Here is a 19,121-nt window from a genome sequence, read left to right as displayed (position 1 = left end):
ACATTTTTGAAATTGTTATTCCTGATGCTTACTCAGACACGTGACTGGTTTCATACCACATTTTACAAAAGCAGGTTGCCTTTCTTGATTAAATGATAACACCAAAAGATACATTTCTAACAGCATGTATGTAAAAAAAACAAACAACAGATTTTAAAATGAACACTTTCAAATGGCCGTCAGTCTATTCACAATGTTGTACTAAGAATTTCAGTCTGATACATGGTAATCAAATCTCCATGATATGGTGCACTCACACACATTAGGGCCAGTTCAGAGTCACCAATCCAACTAATTTGCATGCCTCTGGACTTTGGGAGGAAGCTGGTGCACCTGAAGTGAACCCACACGGACATAAAACATGGGAAGAACATGCAAACTCCATGCTGGGAGGACCCATGATGTGAACCCAAGTCTTTCTGCTGTGAGGAAGCAGCTCTGCCACTGTGCCAGCATGTCACCCAAAACCAGCATTAATAAGTATAAAATATTTAAAGGTTTTGGATTGGACAGGCTAAAATAAGTAGTTGTGAGTCACAGATAAATATAGATAAATAACAAGACTTAATCTTTTTCATAAAATAAAATGTTTTTGTTGTTGGGCAGATGGATGTTTAATATCACTTTCAGACTTTTGATACATTATAAATTAACCATTTTTTATGTGATATAGTGGCTAATATCATGAATTTCAAAGCAAAAATGTAGAACAATACAACAAAACAATTACCTATAGGATCAAAGCAATGTTCTAAATATCCACATATAGAAAAGTAAATTAAAATACGGAGTTAGTGAAGGGATATATCAATGTGCATTTATAAAATGAAAGGGAATTCCAGTGCTGAAAAAGAATAGAAAAGAAGGTTAGAGACAAAATGTTTCAGCTGTGTAGGCGTCAGCAGGTGTGTGTCTGAAAAGGAGAACAAACACTTTACATATACAGCAGGAAAATGATGGAACAAAGCTGGGGCGATGAAAGGAATGAATGATAAGAGTGGGGGCCGAAGAGCAGCCATTAGAGAAGATAAAGGAAGAGATTAAAAGGTTAGTTGATCATTTAATCCTTGACAAATACGTGAATCACACAAGAGGAATAAGCTTATTTAATTCTGCTTTTCTTTGAAAGGTCAGATGTCTTTGAGACTGTGAAAGAAAGTTAAAATATAGTAGCTAAAATCATCTCACCTCTCATCTCATTTTCTGATATCTCTTTTCCTCATGGAATTGGAGCAGCAAGCCAAGCAGGTCAGCTCAGACTTCCCAGTCTCTTGCTACAGATTCCAGCTCTTCCTGGGGAATACCAAAACCAACGAGGAGATAGAATCCCACCAGCATGTCCTGGGTACAAATTAAAAAACATAATTGTAATATCAACATTTACATTTGTACATGCAAGCATACACAGATTGTGTTAGTTGTTCGTGGCTTTCTTCTTTTTTTCTCTGTTTAATGTTTATTAATATAATTCAGAACTTTGTGCTTCATGTATTTATATATTATTTGGTATTTACTGTTTAATTCCTAGTTTGTATCCTGTGTAATTAATATAATCTTTAGCTTTATTCCTATTGTATTCCTGTGAATATTTGTGAAGCACTTTGGACATAGGAAAAGTGCTATATAAATAATATATAGTATTATTTTTGTTATTTTATCTATAGATTTTTTAGTTAAATGTACAGAGTTTATACTTTCCCTGTTAGCAAACCTGATCCCTTCACCCTTTATGCATATTATGGCATAAACAGGGAGCACACTCCTGAAGCCTGCAATATCATATATCTTCAGAGCAGCAGTATCATGGCATTAATACAGTTCTAGGATGGAATGGAAGGTTAGAGGTTAATGTAATGCATAATATCGGCACAGTCTTAGGATGGCAATTAAGGTTAAGCATTAGTGTGGTTAGGATTTAGTGTGAGCGTGAACAGTGCCATGAGCTCAGTGCAGTTTTAGGACATAACATCAATACAGGTTTAGGAAGGCAATTTTCGGTTGTATGTTATTGTTCAGGGCTAGTGTGGTTAGGATGTTCAAAGTTTGCTTTCTGTCAATGTGTATAAAAGTCCAGTCCTGTGTATACAAACTTCTGCCCTAAAACTACACTGAAGTCATGTGAAATCTGCACTGCTATCACGGTACTGTGGCTCTGCAAAAGCTGCTCCTGGAAGCTAGGAGTCCCACTCAAAATAATACCATGAAGACCAGGTATGTGTAAAGAATTTTACAGATTGATATTGCATTACACATATTGGTAGATATACTTTTATTCAATGATATGTAAATAACAAATAATGTGAGACTTAAAATTGTTATTATACTTTAGTCATTTTGTTTATTTAGGATATTTTAAAGCTAACCTAACAGCTATTTGCAGGTGATGTAAAGCAGCAACCACTTTCATGACCTGTTATTCTCTCCTTCCGCACCACCATATTCTACAAACTTGAACAGATATGGCATCTGAGATTGTTCAGGTAAGGAAGACAGAAATTTCACTGCACACATTGCAATAATGACTCTATAAATACCTATTATAACCACAACAATTTATTTCTTGTATAACCCAAAATCACACAAGGACTGCTGCAATGGGCTTTAACAGGCCCTGTTTTTTGAACCCCCCCCTTCCAATAACTACCTAAGAAGATAAGAAAAACCTCCCAAAAAATACCCTTGTAGGGAAAAAAATGGAAAAAATCTTGGGAAAGGCAATTCAGAGAAAGACCCCCTTCCAGGTAGGTTGGGTGTGGAATGGTTGTCAAAAAGTGAGGTAAATACGACACAAAAAACAGAACACAAGTAATCATCTTTACAGAGCTAGACAGCCAATCTATCATGGCCACCTCAGAAATACAATACAACAGTACAAGCTAGAAAGCAAAATGCAAGAATAGATTATCACATAAGAAGATACACATTTGTTCAGAGTTATAGTAATGCACATGTATATTGTACTATATATTGTTTTACTTCTTATTCATTCATTTATTGCAGTGCTGTGCCACTGGGGGCCGCTGAAGCCCATATCTGCACATTTTGTTAAATTCACTCGTTGCACACTGCCTTGGGCACACTAGAAGAATATCAAAGCCTTACAGGGTGATTGATATACAGTATTTCTTATGCTTACTGTTTACATAGTAAATATTCCAAATATAATGTGAAATGAATAGGCTGATTTGGAAATTATTTTTACTTTCATATTGTATTTAATGATTTAAAACTGTAGTACTAGGGTGTTGTACCGTGTTAGCCATTATGAATATAGAGAAAAGCCAAGCAAAATGACACCTTTTATTGGCTAACTAAAAAGATTACAATATGCAAGCTTTCGAGGCAACTCAGGCCCCTTCTTCAGGCGAAAAGCTTGGCTTTTCTCTACATGATTTAAAACTATACTTAACCATTTCTTCTTTCAGTAGACAATATGACATTGCCCACTTTCCTACTTTGCAGAAGATGAAGGTGGCAAAAGTAACAATTAACACCTAGGCAAATGCATATGTGTTTTTGTATGCATCAAAGAACATTTGGTTTTTCAGATTCATTGGTTTATACAGTATATATACACACACACACACACACATACACGCACATGGGCATAGCTAGCCTTTCATTTTGTTTATTTTCAATATATATCTCCCTGGCCCAAGGGATTCTAGTAGAAATGTTAAAATAGAGACACGAGACAGGCCTATGAAAATAGTGATATTTATTTTGTATTATATTTAGTGCATAACATTGTTTCTCAATGTAATTCTCAAAATAGTACCCTATTATTATTCATTTCAATGGAAAATGCAGCCAATGTTTGTGTTTATAACTGAACTAAATAAATAAACCTTGGAAAATAAAGTGGAACACAACATTCGATAATAATAAAATCTAATACAGTTATACTTTTTACATGTAAAGCAGCAGCAGAAACAAAAGTAAAAAAAAAACTAAACTTTAGTATAAGTAATTGACAGTAAGTGTCATTTATCAGCTTTGGATTCTCCATGTGTTGTTTTAAAATTTCTTCATCGTCGGCCAGTAATCTCAATGAAGACAGCACACTCCTTTGGTCCACAGATTCACTGCTGCCTCTAAGACCAAAACCTTGCAATCCAGGTGAGTTGCCAAAAGCACAGCTGCCCAACCCTGCTCCAAAGGAATGCCATTTGTGCCAAAATGAAATTAAAAAAGCAACTGTGAAATAAGCAGTCACTTAAAAATACTGACATAATATTTATAAATGAACCATTAACTTCTGAGAAACTGTAACATTATATATAACAGATGTATTAAATTATTAAAAATGCATGATTAAATAAAAACTAACACATTTTCATGAAATGCTACATCATCATTTTATTCTTTTTCAATAATGTACTTACTGGCATACTTTTAATTTCACTTTTGCAGGTATTATTTCAAAATGGCCTTATTTTTAAAGGATATTTATATTTTATAGTCGGATTTGCTTGAACAGCACATTTCAGCATAATGTATTTAATGCCAGCGCCACTTATTTCAGAAGGTCTTTTTTCATGCGGGTTTTATCATCTATCAATCAGTCCTTCTTTAATATATATTGTTACAGTCTTTCAAACTTAATGACTCATTCATATATATCACGGCACTTTATGTGATTATTCATTTCATCATTATCTTTTAATTTATTTCATTTTAGCACAAATGTCATTCAATAAGTTTCTGCCAATCAAGATGTAACACATCTTACTCTAATGTTCTTTCTGAATCGTGAGAAACATAACCAAATTTTAGCAACTGACAAATTCACAACAGTAGTGAGCTAATGTTAACTAGCAAAATATTAGGAGATGTTAGATAATGGCTTCCTTGACTCTCTGTAACTCAGTAAAGCCGGCTAATTTGATGACAATGTACTTAATAATGTATTGCAGAATACGAAAGTTTAGTACAAAACCCTACCTGTCTTCTTCATTCTGAGACCATCCAGCCGACACTTAAAGTTTCCTTTTTTTGTTGCACCTTTTGAAGAATGACTAGTTCCTTTAAAGCAAGGGTGATCAACATCGATCCTGGAGGACTGCAGCGGCTTCAGGATATTGTTCCAACCCAGATGCTTAATTAAAAAACAATCCTTACCACTAACAGGTCTTATTTAATATCATGACTTGTTAGTTTTTTAACTTTGCAATGTCAGGTCATTATTAAAAAATATATTTTTTTCCTTTCTAATGATATGATCCAAATGATTTGAAACCTAAAACAGATGAGTAATTTTCAGTTCTTCACTTTCTCTTCAGTTTCCTTCTGAGTATTTTATGAAATCAAATATTGCACAGTGAACACATACAGGTGTAAATGGAAACAAGCTAGATGAAGAACTGCTGGTTCCTTTGTCATTTGCATCTTATTTCTAATAAGGAGCAGGAGCATTTAAAACAATGAATACAACAGTTTAAAACTAAAATTTGCAATTAAGAGCTCAAAATCTTAACAATTGAGAGAACAAAAATGAAGCAGAAAAATGTCACTTGAGCAATAAGTGCATCATCAACAATAAACTACTTCTTATGAAGCAATTGGGTTGGGAAAGAAAACCTGCAGCCACTGAGGCCCTCCAGTGCTGATTTTTCTCACCCCTGATTTAAGGAATCTGAGTCTTAAATAGCAAAGCAATTAAAATAACTTAATTACTATCCATCCATCTATTTTCCAACCCGCTGAATCCGAACACAGGGTCACGGAGGTCTGCTGGAGCCAATCCCAGCCAGCACAGGGCACAAGGCAGGAACCAATCCCAGGCAGGGTGCCAACCCACTGCAGGACACACACAAACACACCCACACACCAAGCACACACTAAGGGCCAACTTAGAATCGCCAATCCACCTAACCTGCATGTCTTTGGACTGTGGGAGGAAACCAGAGCGCCCGGAGGAAACCCACGCAGACACGGGGAGAACATGCAAACTCCACGCAGGGAGGACCCGGGAAGCAAACCCAGGTCTCCTAACTGCGAGGCAGCAGCGCTACCACTGCGCCACCGTGCCGCCCAACTTAATTACTAGTCACTTATTAAATTTAAAATGGTCAGAATGAAAACCTGTAGCCACTGTGATAGTCCAGGATTGGAGTTGGGCACCCATGCTACAAAGATACCAGGGTAAAAAAGATGAACGCCATGTGTTTTTTCTTTTTGGTGGATATATCAGTTTACCGTGGAGTTTATGCACTCTCTTCAAGCATATGTATTTTGTTTTTTGCGCCCATGTTAGAGTTAATTTGTGCCTTTTAGTCATTACCTCAAACTAAGACACTTGATCTCCAAAAATATGAGCTATGGCAGCTAATCCAGGGAATTAGTAGATGATTTAGAATCCCAGTGCAAATCCTGGTTTAAAAAACATGACGCATAAATTCCTTTTTTACTCCAAACTCTTAGTAACAAGATTCTGGAAACTTATCCTAGAAGAATGGCATTCATGTAGGCTCCAACCGAGAGCAGGGTATTGTTCAATATTGTTCAATTACAGGGCTCTCTTATTAATGCAGAAACGCCAGATCAATCGAACAAGTAGAGTTTACAGACTCCAAGTCAACACCTCACAGTTCATCCTTAAACGGCTGTCATCACTAACCACTTTGGGCAAAGTACACAATGTCTTTTGGATGTTAGAGGAAATGTAGAATATGTGGGGGAAAAAATTTAATTTTACATGATAACAGTGACAAGCAACTGAGAAAAACTACATTTAATTGTATTAAATAGAAAAACTATCTCCAGCTCCAACTGTACGCATTTTTTATGGCTCTTAACTGTCAGGCATTGCTCTTAGGTGTGTGTTATTACCTCTTTTATCCTTTTATTCTAATGTATTATTATTACTATTCCTTTTTCTTATCTGTTGTTGATTATTTTATTATTGCACAGCACTTTGGTTAACTTTTACTTGTTTTAAAAGTAAATATATAAATTTGACTTGACTATTCTAAAACCATAAAGCTCAGAGGGATTTCACACAGAAGGTAATCCCGTGAGGATTCAAGTAAAAGTCCTGGTGTGAGTGGCTGCATTACACTCATCCCCAAAAATCTCTGAAACCCTGAAAAAAAAAAGATCGCTCAAAAATGAACAGCATATTAAGCTGTGGTTAATTAATATAATGGTAAATGCGTTATAAAATAAGCATAGTAGTCCTTTAAAAGTGAATCACAATGGATAAACATTAGATGGAGTCAAATGGGGAGGTAGAGGCTTAAGTGCTGGATATATTGTACAAAGCCCTTTATCTTTTTTTTCTGTTTTTAATTTATTTCAAAACCCAAGCCGTATGGGATTGGCACGATTCTTCGTTTCAACCTAGATACCCATGAGGGGGGCAAAAGACTGATACAATAAAATTTTACAAACGTCCATGGGGTCTACATCATGTTTAAAATGCGCATGGCAGCCTCGTTGAAGAAATGCACACTGATACATTACATACCTTAATGAATTTAATGTTTGCATTAGTATGATCATTTTTACACACAGAAGGCAGTAGGTCATGACTGCAGTTAAATAGGTTTTAACCTGACCCCGTGCCAGCCTCCAATTTAAGAACGCCACTGTACCTGCACACACGTTATGTCCAAAAAGTCTTTCGTTTGGTAGATTGTTACTCTATAGCGAAGTAACTACAACCCTAATCATAATCCATTGAACAACTAGTGCGCTATTGACACCAGAATTTTCCCCTCAGGTTTATTTCTGCGTTGCAGAAAGTCGCGTCACTTTTTCCGCCCAGTGGGTGTAACTTTTGGGATGTTTTTACTTTCGTTAAGACCTTCTGTGAGCCCCGGAAACAGGTGAGTTGATGTTCTGTCATCCCGCCGCGCCCCGCTCCATATTCGCTCTCAGTGCGTACTAAGTGAAGGGGTAACCAGGGCAAACCTCGCGCGTGGCCCGTGGTGACTCACGTGTGTCGACGCCGCTCAGGGGTGACTGCACTTGTTACTAGAGAGAGACAGAGACAGAGACAAAGTGCAGAGAAAGTGAAAGTGAGTGGAGTAAAGGTGGCGCAGCGTGGAAAGGTGTCACGAGCGCTTGGCTTTTGTTAGGTTTGTGTGGCTGATGTGCTGTCCTTTGTGGATTCACCCACAGTGGACCCACCGTGTGCACTCGGCTACGCGACACGACAGAGGGGATCACTGCGACGAGGCGCCCCCAGATAAGTGAAAGGTAACAAAAAAGACTTAAAGAGACGACGGTTGTACTTAGAGGTTAGAGGGAAGGCAAATACAATTTAGATGAAGGTCACATTTGCACTTCATGGAGAGACGGTGAAAAGGTCCGTTAAATTTTAACAACATTAAAGCAAACCAGAACTGCTTTTGTACGCATAAACATGTTTACGCGCAACGTAATTCCAAAGCTTTAAGCAATATATTGTAAACAAAAAACTTTAAATATACATAAGTATTAAATTTAGTCTAAACCCTTTTGGTGGCGCAGTGGTAGCGCTGCTGCCTCGCAGTTTGGAGATCTGGGGACCTGGGTTCGCTTCCCGGGTCCTCCCTGCGTGGAGTTTGCATGTTCTCCCCGTGTCTGCGTGGGTTTCCTCCGGGCGCTCCGGTTTCCTCCCACGGTCCAAAGACATGCAGGTTAGGTGGATTGGTGATTCTAAATTGGCCCTAGTGTGTGCTTGGTGTGTGGGTGTGTTTGTGTGTGTCCTGCGGTGGGTTGGCACCCTGCCCAGGATTGGTTCCTGCCTTGTGCCCTGTGTTGGCTGGGATTGGCTGCGAACAGACCCCCGTGACACTGTGTTCGGATTCAGCGGGTTGGAAAATGGATGGATGGATAAACCCTTTTGAAAGTGAAACATTTAAAAATAAAGGAGCAGTAGTTGTCATAATAATCGTCTGCCTTTTATAGAGTTGATAAGTGCAATACAAAGAATATAATTTAACTCTGATATAAGATCCAGCTTTTCATTTTATGACTTTTCTTATTTTACTACACCGGGGCTTGGCATACGACCGATTTCACATTTTTGGTGCAACTGATTCCGTCTGTAAATTGACACTGTTTACAAGAAATGCCGTTTTCATTTTTTATACTTCAGTTTACTACGTCACAGTGTAGAAAATAACATTTGACCATAGTCCTGCTATGTCTTTTTTTTGTAGCCTGGAGAACAAACCTTTTCGCTGTACACCAGGTGAAGCCTCACTCATGCATTGTATATCTAAAGCATAACCACATTTGACTTGCACGCAACACATTATGCTATATAATTTCATACTCAATATTCAATGCCTTCTGTACACTGTCTGGATGTAGATAGTGGTGAGTCCACCATGACTCCTAGGTTCTTCTCATCAGGGGCACTTTCAATTTTCTGTCTCCCATAGTGTGTTTAAATCTAATCTTTCTACTGTATTTAATTCTTTAGATTTACGTATATTTAATTTTATCAGCCACAAATCTGACCAAGCTTGTATACTGTCCAAAGCCCTGTGTAATGATTTGACTGATTCTAGATTATATGCCATGTCACTTAATTTGGTATCATCAGCAAACTTCACGAGTTTCCTATTTATACTCCTATCCAGAACATTTATATATATATATTAAAAGCATCATCGGTTCTGCCAGTGACCATTGAAGAGCACCACTTTTAACATCACCTGATTCTTATAAGGCTCTTTGCACCATAACCATTTGCCTGCAGTATTTTAGACAAGTTTGCATCCATCTACACACATCTTTTAGTTTGATGCCTTACCTCTCATGTGGGGCCTTATCAAATGCATTCTCAAAAACAAGATAAACCCAAACTGTTCCTGGATTTGCATTTAAATAATTTGCTTTACAAAAAATGGTTGGCAAAATAATATTTTAATATCAAGGTTCTTATAATTAAAAGAAAACTAGGGGGCTTTTCCCCCTGCTAGCTTCCCTCACCAACCCCCTGGCCTGCGCCACACGTTGCAGTTCGCGTATGGGGATGCGGATGTACAATTTAAACAGATTTTTATTTTCATGGGAATTGTGACATATGCATCAAAGCCCGTGATTGAATTTCATTTCTTTCTCTCTATTAAAGACTTTTCCGAATGTTTGGTCTGAGATTTAATTGTCTTTGCAAAAGCTATTCTAACTGGAAACTGTTAATGTTTAAATACGAATGGCATATCAAGATCTCCTTTGTTGTCTAATGTTATCCGCGGAAGGTGTACTACATTACCTTTCTTGGATACATCCTTCTTTCTGCAGTAATTCGTGCGTTGTAAGACCGGACATTGTTAACGGTTGTAGATTATCATCGTGATTCTGTAAGTTATTGTTTTCATCTTCCGCACAGTCACCACCAGCTGTTTCAGCATACAGTAGTCAATTGATTCGCATTCAACCAATTTGCCGTGTAACCGTTCACCATTTTTGAACGCATTTAACCAATTTGATATTTAACCGATCGACATTTTTGGCGTTAATTGGTTTGACTTCCTCGTTTCTCGGTGCTAGGATGGTGCGTGTACTCATTATTTTATGTTGATAACCCTTCGTGATAAATTCTTCAATAAGATTTGGACATAATACGTGTTCTTTAATTGGGAACTTAAAGTGAGGAAAACGTTAAAATTTGTAAAGTGCTGAGAGCGCATGAAGTGTGTCTGACAAAAGCATTCACACGAATGAGGTCTGAGAGGACCATGGTCATGTTTGAAAATGTTTGAGTAGGAGGGCATGACTTGAAACAATCTCAAGGCAAATGTCTCATCTCGCAGGACTTGAAAAAATCTCTCTTCCAAAAAGTCTTGTCGCGTTGAAGGATTTTTTTAATATAATATAGAGATGAAATCAGACCATAAAGGTAGAATTTGTGTGATGACAGTATTTCCCCAAATTATTCCTGGAATTATATTCAAATGCATTTGCTTTACAAATTCAAATTAACAAACCAGAAACCTGCGGTCAAATAATGAGATTTGTTAATTCACATCCATTCACATACAGTATGTGTGTTCATCGTTTTATAATAATGGTAACACATTTTATATCATACAGTATGTGTGTCAAGGTACTTAAGGATTCTGTACAAATTAAATCTGAGAATAAAAAAATAAAGCAGCATGCTATACAAACTAAAAATGAAATATGTATTAAAAAAATTAAAGCAAAAGTCTTATCTGTAAAATGTAAGTTATGAGTTGTCCTTCAAAAGAAGTTGTGCAAGCAAATTTGCAGAATGGCAATACATTCCAGAACTTTGATCTGTAACATTAAATGGTAAATCATCTGTGCAGACAGTTCTGGAGAGCATATCTAAAATTGTGGGAATTCAATGTCTAATCATAAAACTGAAAACTGGGCAGAACCAGTGGGTTCGCTTCCCGGTTCCTCCCTGTGTGGATAGCGCTTTGAGTACTGAGAAAAGCGCTATATAAATGTAATGAATTATTATTATTATTAACTTCGCTGTAGCTTTTGGAAGAAATTGATTTTTGGTATTGTCTATTTTTATGGACCATAGTAACAATATAAGAAGGATGATTATAATTTCTTAAATAAGAAATGATTTATATAAAATAGGGATACACAAGTAAAAATGTAAGAATTTATGTAGGCTGTTTATTTTAAAGATTTTTTATACTAATTCCTACTAATGTCAGAAGAATATTGTGGAAGTATGTGAGATCTTTTTTTTTAATACTTAAGAAAAAATAAAATAAATTATTAAATTGTGTGGCATGTGAAGTTATCCAAAGCAGTGAAAGGGTGTATCCAGAAGGGGGTGCATGCTCATTGAGAATGTGTTCTTTTTAGAAATACAATTCATAGCTTGAACCTGTAGATATACCCCTTAAGTAACCATGATGGATATACCAAGACAAGAGAAATAATGTACAAAAGAAAGGATATGTATTTAAATTGCTTTAAAATGCAGCCTTTGTTTCTAATATACATTGCAGTATAGTCCTTATACATACAAAAACATCTGAAGAGAAGCCATTGGAACTGTGCAGCTGCCATTCAGTTCTTCTGTGAGGGTTGTTGATGATTGAAGTTCCATTCAGTAGAGAGCAGGAGGTATTCTTCTTAGCATCACATCTGTGCTGTAGGCTTCTGGCTAAAGGCTTCCTGACAAACCTTTAATACCCACATGTTTAGTGTACTCAGTGAGCTATTTGTGATCTATACCAGGTATGGATAACTACCAACTGAGCTGATGGCATATGGATTAGGCTCTCTAAGATCCCAATATACCATCTTTTTTCCCAATCTGCACACAGTACACCTGTCTCAATCCCTAACCTCCAGTTACAGCCCTTGCTATATTTGTTACAGAGACGTTTCTGCATTCTTTAGTTTAAAAAGTGAATGTGTGCTAAAATAATTAGGCTCCAAAATCAGAATTATCAAATAGTTATTTTTCATTTCTGGTTACATTTGGCCCCTTGATATTTGTGGTTTGTGATCACTTTTGATAATCCCCCCTACAAAGCAGTAGGTATTAAGTTTCTATCTCTTAATATTACAATAATTCCATAATTTTCAGATTGTGAAAAACTATGTCCTCCTCAGTTTCCCTATAGGATATTTCATTAAGCTTTGTTTTATAGTTGAACACATATTGTTTTTGTGGACAATCAGCACTCTCCTACCTTTTAGCCCCTCTTTTAATGATTTAAAATTATTATGCCTGATTCTCTTAACATTTCTTGTTCAACCCAGTAGTTATAGATCTTTTTTACTTGTGACATTCTTCATGGCCTTACAAAGCAGATTTCTCCAAAATAGATTATTAGATGAAGTGGCAAGAGATGTGTCACAGGAGCTGAACAGTCTCATTGCAGTTATAGAGAGATGAACTGAAGATAAACACATGGTGACAGCAGAAGAAAACTTTACATTCTGCAGCCTGTGCAGCAGTCAGTCATGAGAATTTGTGCATCCAACAGTTTTCACCTCATTTTTTGCTTCAGTGGACAAAGTCTACAAACACTTTGCTTATTTCCACTTATGTCTACAGAACTATTTCATGTGCCATTGAAGTTCTTTTGATTGCTACTAGCTGGGTTTACAATATTCTTGCAGAATCTTCTTTACACTGCAGTCCTCCTACCTGGGATGTAGCCTGACAACTGTCACTACCAATGTGCAGAGTGGGGCGTGATACCTGTGAATTATGGGCAGAGTTAAACAGCTTGACCCATGTTTAGCTGAGCCCCATTCTACAGACTCCACTGAGAGGAAGTTGCTTTTTTACACAGTTTAATTGCCAAAGGAGAACTTTATATTTGCACTCATACATTAAAAAGTGGGTTTTTAAGAAACCAGGCTTCTGCCTTAACCAGGTTACTCACCTTATGCTGGTTTTGTGTGTGCACGTAAACACACTTGTAGTTCCAATGTGGTTGTGTGCACAGCTGTGCTGTATAATGCTCTTGTTTCCCATTCGAAATTGGCTCCTGACTTTATTTCCTAGCAGATGGAATAATGCTGTGACCTCTTTAGAGCTTGTAAGGCAAAGGCAAGTTTAAAAATGCTTGATAGATCAACCTCATTTTTACGGTTTCAAGGATACAGTCATTTGATATAGCTTGAGCAGGAGTTTTATTTTGTGGCTGAAAAATGTTTTTATTATGATAGATATATCAAAACAAATGTGCTGCTGATCAGGAAAAGTGGGCTTTGAAGATGGATGGTTTGATGAATATCATTAAGTAACTAATAATTCATTTTTTCTCAAGAACATATGTGTTAGAGGTATTAAATACCTTTCTTTAAAAAAAATGAGCAAAGTCATTATTAAAATTGTGCTGTATAAATACTGTTTTCCAGGTCATTTTGCAAACAGTGCACATAAAATTCCTAGTTAACTACCCCAGTTAGAGGGGTTTGCTCAATTGCATATATCAAGATTATATAATTAATTTACTAGTCAAATGTGTGAACTTGTGACTGCTTGATGATAAAAATATTAAAGGGTCAGTGGATAACATCATGGTTTAGTTTATGTCTAAAGGAAAGTAGCATGGTGAATATCAATGTTCAAGTGTTACATTTTTTCTGTTACAAATATATACTGTACAGTATGTTTTTCAACCTATGGGTGAGAAACTAAACACAGAAGAGCCAAATTTGAAGCACTAAGGATCTAAAGATACATGGTACTACATTTCTGCTGTCCCTCAAAGTTGCACAAGCTACCCTGAAATATGCTGTATATTTTTAATTTCATTAAGCAAAAAAGAAAACTATTCAAAAATATGATTTCATGCAGGATGAAAAAATCAATCTCATTGCACATAGCTTTACTGGAGTACAGAATATGAGAAATATACAATATAAAGAAAGGATATGAAACTTTAATACTGTAATAGTGTGCAGTTTGCAGATTAATCAGTCCTAATGTCAAAATTGATTGGTACTATCAACCTACTGTACTTGTACAGTTTCACACTATATAAGATTGCAGTTTTTTTTAAAAGGTTGGTTACAATCCTGGCTAGAGTGGTGGTATGAAAATGTAATGGAGTGAGGATTGCAAAACTAAATGAACAATTAAAGAGATGCTGATGTAAATCAAATATAAGAATTCTTATAAAACTATGGAAAGGGAAAAATAGAGGATGGAAGAAAAAAATGAAGGAATTAATATATGTAGTATCTTAATAGTGAACGTGAAAAACAAGTATTCCTTGAAATGACAAGAAGGTAAAAAGACTGAAAAATGATACTTTTGGCTTTATATACAAAGACATGGGATTTAACACTTAAGAGTGGTGATGGAATGGCTTGTTGGTACATGTAGAATTAACGTCCCACAATCATTTGTGAAAGGTAAATGAAAAATACGTTGTTTAAAAGTAAAAATTAAAATGATTTTAAAGGTTTAGATTTAAAGGAATTATCCATTATCAGTGACAGCACACTGCACAATAACATGCAGTGAATACACTTGACTTGAGCAGCCATAGTTTTCATCCTCTTTCTCTGTGCCTTTAGCATTCGTTTGCTCAGAGGTTGATGTGCTTGCTGCTTCCTCAGCAGCTCTTCTTTTCTCCACCCTAGTGGCCCGCTTCATCTCTTCTTTCGTCGGCATCATTTCGTGTTAAAACTGATTAAGTCAGTGTTTGTGTTGCAATTACTTAGTACGTTTCTTTAATTTTTCACTTAAGCTGGTACTTAAGTCTTCAATCTGCCTCAAGAATGATTTAAGATATGAAGAGGTAGGGGAAGTGATGGCGACAGTGGTAAGGATGAGAACGGCACCCGTATGCGTGTGCTGCATGGCTACCCTACTAGCTGCTACCGAGAGTTGATTCTACAATAAAATAAAATAAAAGTAAAAAGAGGAATAACCTTGGAGGTAAATCATCACCCCGAAAGCAGATAGTAGACATCACGTAGTATATGTGTACCAAATTTCAGGCCAATAGTTCAAACAGTTTGTGAGCTACAGGTGATTTAAAATCCTGGACAGAAACGAACAGCCATGCTAGCGTATTATATATAAAAATTAATTTAGTTTTATGCAGGGTCACTGAAGGTAAAATATTCTTTATAAACTAAACTGGCATGCACTGATGATACAGATACCTTGCTGAAATTTCTTTTGAATTTGAATTTTTATATTTATTTCTTATTTTTCAGATTAATTGTATGAAACTGCTGGCCCAATGGAAAATTCTATAAATAATGAGGAAACACCTATGATTAACTCTGGATTCCAGAATAATATGGACAATTTTAAGAGTACTCCTCGCAAGGCAACTGAAAATGGCACATCAGTTAGCACTACCATAACCAAAAATACCATGAAAGGAATTAGAAAAGTTTTGTCATTTGGAGGTTGGGACAATAAAAAACCCTCATCTGAAGCTGCTAATGGGTCAAGAAGTCCAGATGAACATGTGCCCTTGACTAGAGTTAGCATGGGCAGGTCAAGTATGAATTCTATCCGTTCTTTTGTGAAGAAATCCACAGAAGAAAAAGACAAACAGGAAACCTTTACTGAAGAAAAACAAGTATGTGAAGAGAAAGATGCAGACACAGGTGAGGCTAGAAAATGTACAGTAACAGTATTTATTCTGTCTTTGGGCTAGTCTCATTAGGGATATTGAAATAGGCATGCAAAGGTTTTATTCTGTGCTTAATGTGTTTTGGTTAGTTAAACACAAAAATATGATTTTATTTATGTATTTAATTATTTATGAAACAAGACATAATAACAATACACAACCCAATCAAATCAAAATAGCACAGCAAGTACAATAGTATGTTGATCACCAGAGACATAGTCTTCCATGCTTGTGTGGTATTGGCCAAGTAGTCCTTGAAAAATAGATCTTCTTATTCATCTCTATATATGTAAAATTCAACGTCTGTCTGTCTCTCTGTGTGTAAGTCTGTCTGCTTTTCACAAGAGAAATACTTAATGGATTTAGATAGTTTGTTTTTCAATAATTTACTTGAACATTCCCTTTGATTTTATGTCATTGCACTAAGTATTATAGCTCGGTTGCAGCACCAATTTATTCATGCAAATTCGAGAGACAGGCTGCAGGCCGAGGGGAGGGGGAGGCGGGGCCGAATAGGGAGCTGGGCGGGGCCATCCTCACTCACACGCCAGCCTCTGTCACGTGAGAACTACTTAATATTTATTTATTTAGATTGGGGTTTTTTCTATAATTTGCTTGAGCATTCTGGTTGATTTTTTTTGTGGTTGATCGCTTTACCTTTCACGACGTGTTGGAGCGTACTTCGCCTCCTCTTAGCTAGTGATACCTGTTTGTTCAGCAGACAATATCATCTAGAGAGTGTTAAAGAGTTACGTTTGACGTTTTTGAGGGAGAGAGCACAGCTATGTGTGTTTTAGAAGGTACCTACTCATTGGCAGAGATATAACGGCCAGATGCTCTTCTCCACACGCAGGGGATGCTCTCCACAATCAGATACAGTGGCGACGTTTGATGTTGCAGCGTACCTACCTTACACTTGGCCAGTGATACTTTGCTGACTTTTTACATTTTTGGCAAAACCAAAAATATTTTATATGAAGACGCCCTCAGATATGGAAGCTATCAGTATAAATTCTTCTCTATACAAATTATTATATATATTTAAAATTTTTTTATTGATTTTTAAAGTTTGTCCTGTTGCACTACTATGCGGATGGAGCTGTGGGAGATAGCTAGTACGTTATATTTGAATTTTTACATGCCCCCTTCAAAATAATAACTCAGTCAGAATAGTGAGGCAGCTTCACGGTAATTGGACATTATTATGGGCTGTCATTGTCTCTGGAATATATTTCATGAGCTTGCATGATTTCAGACCTGACATTAGGAATGGATAGAAACCAAAAGGGACATTGTTCCTTTTATCTTGTTCATATAGTTTGGGTTTTATTACAGAGGGTGCGTAGCTCAGCATCATGATGTTCCACCTGAGTATAAACCTGAATAAAAAATGATGAGAGCCTCTGCTGTAAGTTTCTGATTTCAACAATAGTAGCCCACAGGTTTGAAAACATCTTTGTATTGAACCATTTTAAGTTTGTACTTAGAACTCTATTTTGCTTCGATACATCGGCCTTGAGTTCATTTCATTCTTCTGGGCTTTCTTCACTCAACTAGAATGCAGAGAACCAGAGTCTGTCATCAGACATGAAAGAACCATATAAAATGGCCACAAGCAAAAAAGTTATGTTGAGGCTTTGATAAAAAAATGATTGAGGTTAATTTGTAAAAAAACAGAATGACTTCAGATTAGGATCACAGAGCACTTTTAGCACACTGTCGTAGTCCACCGAGCATCACATGGTCTCCCACAATAGGAAAATGTTATGATTTTTCAAAATCTTTATTTTATTTCATATTTTGTTTTTCATTTCTTTGTTGGCGCATTATGGTTTTTGAGTCATGTAGAATTCATATCCCTCTTTTTTGCCTTCAGTTTTGTTTTGATAAGGTCTGCAAATTTTTACGTTACTATTTTAGTACCGTATATCTGGTCGCCATTTGTTTTTTATGGACATCACTGTTTTGATACTCTGAGCAATCTTTGGTGATAGTGAAATGCCCTGGTTGCTACCATATGATAGCTGGAAGTCATGATATCCTTCTTGTCCAAATTTGTGGTTTCTTCTCAAAACATATTTTGTGAGTGTGTGTTATGATTCTGTTTTTGTTTATTATGACTGAGTTGCGTGCTTGGATTTTGTGCATGTTATTCCGACTGTCTGGTTTTTGAACATTGTCCTGTTTTTTGACAACAAATTTAAATCTCCTGGGGCCTCATTTATAAAGCTTGCGTTTGCACAAAAAAGGGGTCTGAAATAAGCGTGCGCAACTTACCACACAATATTGGGATTTATAAAGAGAAACCTGATGTGGGAATGTGCGTATATGGCAAAGGATCAAACAGGGAAACACAGCCAAACCAACTAAATGACAACTCGTATATGTAATAATTCATATCATTGAGCTGTTATTATAATGAGCATTGACATGATAAACATATTACACCTCAAAAACAATGAATAAGATGCACAGACTGTTTTTTAGTTCCTTTTAAAGTGAACCAATGCTATATATTTGCACTGAATAACTTTTTTAGTTTTACGTCAGTTTACATTGCCTACCTGTTGTCACTTCTCAGGGATTTGGCTGACAGATCTGGAATATCTTAGCCAAGCTTCACTCTATCATGCTTGTAGCATGTGCAAGAAGCCATTAACCGACTAGCGAGACACTACATCCAATTTTCGTATGGTGTGGATATACATACATAAACCATAACAGGTTTTTGCCAACATAAAAAGTCAATTTGCAGCAGTGTCTGGTTCTCCTAACATAATCGGAGCAGTTTACTGCACTTCCAATGCAATAAGGGCACCTATGAGAACAAAGCTGCTTTTGTTAACCATAAGCAGTTACATTCCATTAATGCACAACTCATCCAAGATGTAACAAACAAAAATTGTGTTTCAGTGGCCTGGGTCAACCCGTGATTAATTTATTTTCAGGCAAAGTAGCTTTGACAGACATGATGGTGCTGTACATTTTGCGTGGCTTGTTGGTAAGGTAACTGGGTGAACCCTCAAAGTTTCATTTGGCCTGTACCATTGATTGTAACAGTAATCATAT

General features: G+C 36.5%; 1 protein-coding gene across 3 annotated transcripts in view; it reads left to right on the top strand.

Moving 5' to 3' along the window:
• Positions 1 to 1,954: 1,954 nt before the first annotated feature.
• The window catches only part of LOC114666408 (exocyst complex component 3-like protein 4), an 85,393-nt gene continuing 68,226 nt past the window's right edge, over positions 1,955 to 19,121 (top strand). Inside the window, exons 1-2 of one of the 3 annotated variants that reach the window (XM_028821256.2) lie at positions 1,955 to 2,211; positions 15,625 to 16,026. In XM_028821256.2, coding sequence (XP_028677089.2) covers positions 15,651 to 16,026 — 376 coding nt within the window. In that variant the 5' untranslated portion in view covers positions 1,955 to 2,211; positions 15,625 to 15,650. Of the gene's footprint in view, positions 2,212 to 7,718; positions 7,830 to 8,180; positions 8,203 to 15,624; positions 16,027 to 19,121 lie in introns of those variants that run through there. The other 2 variants (XM_028821257.2, XM_051919702.1) reach the window with 2 other exon arrangements.

The sequence above is a fragment of the Erpetoichthys calabaricus genome, chromosome 16, assembly GCF_900747795.2.
Source record: "Erpetoichthys calabaricus chromosome 16, fErpCal1.3, whole genome shotgun sequence".
NCBI lineage: Eukaryota > Metazoa > Chordata > Cladistia > Polypteriformes > Polypteridae > Erpetoichthys > Erpetoichthys calabaricus.
The sequence above is the reverse complement of the archived record's forward strand: the minus strand, read 5'-3'. Positions and strand labels throughout refer to the sequence as shown.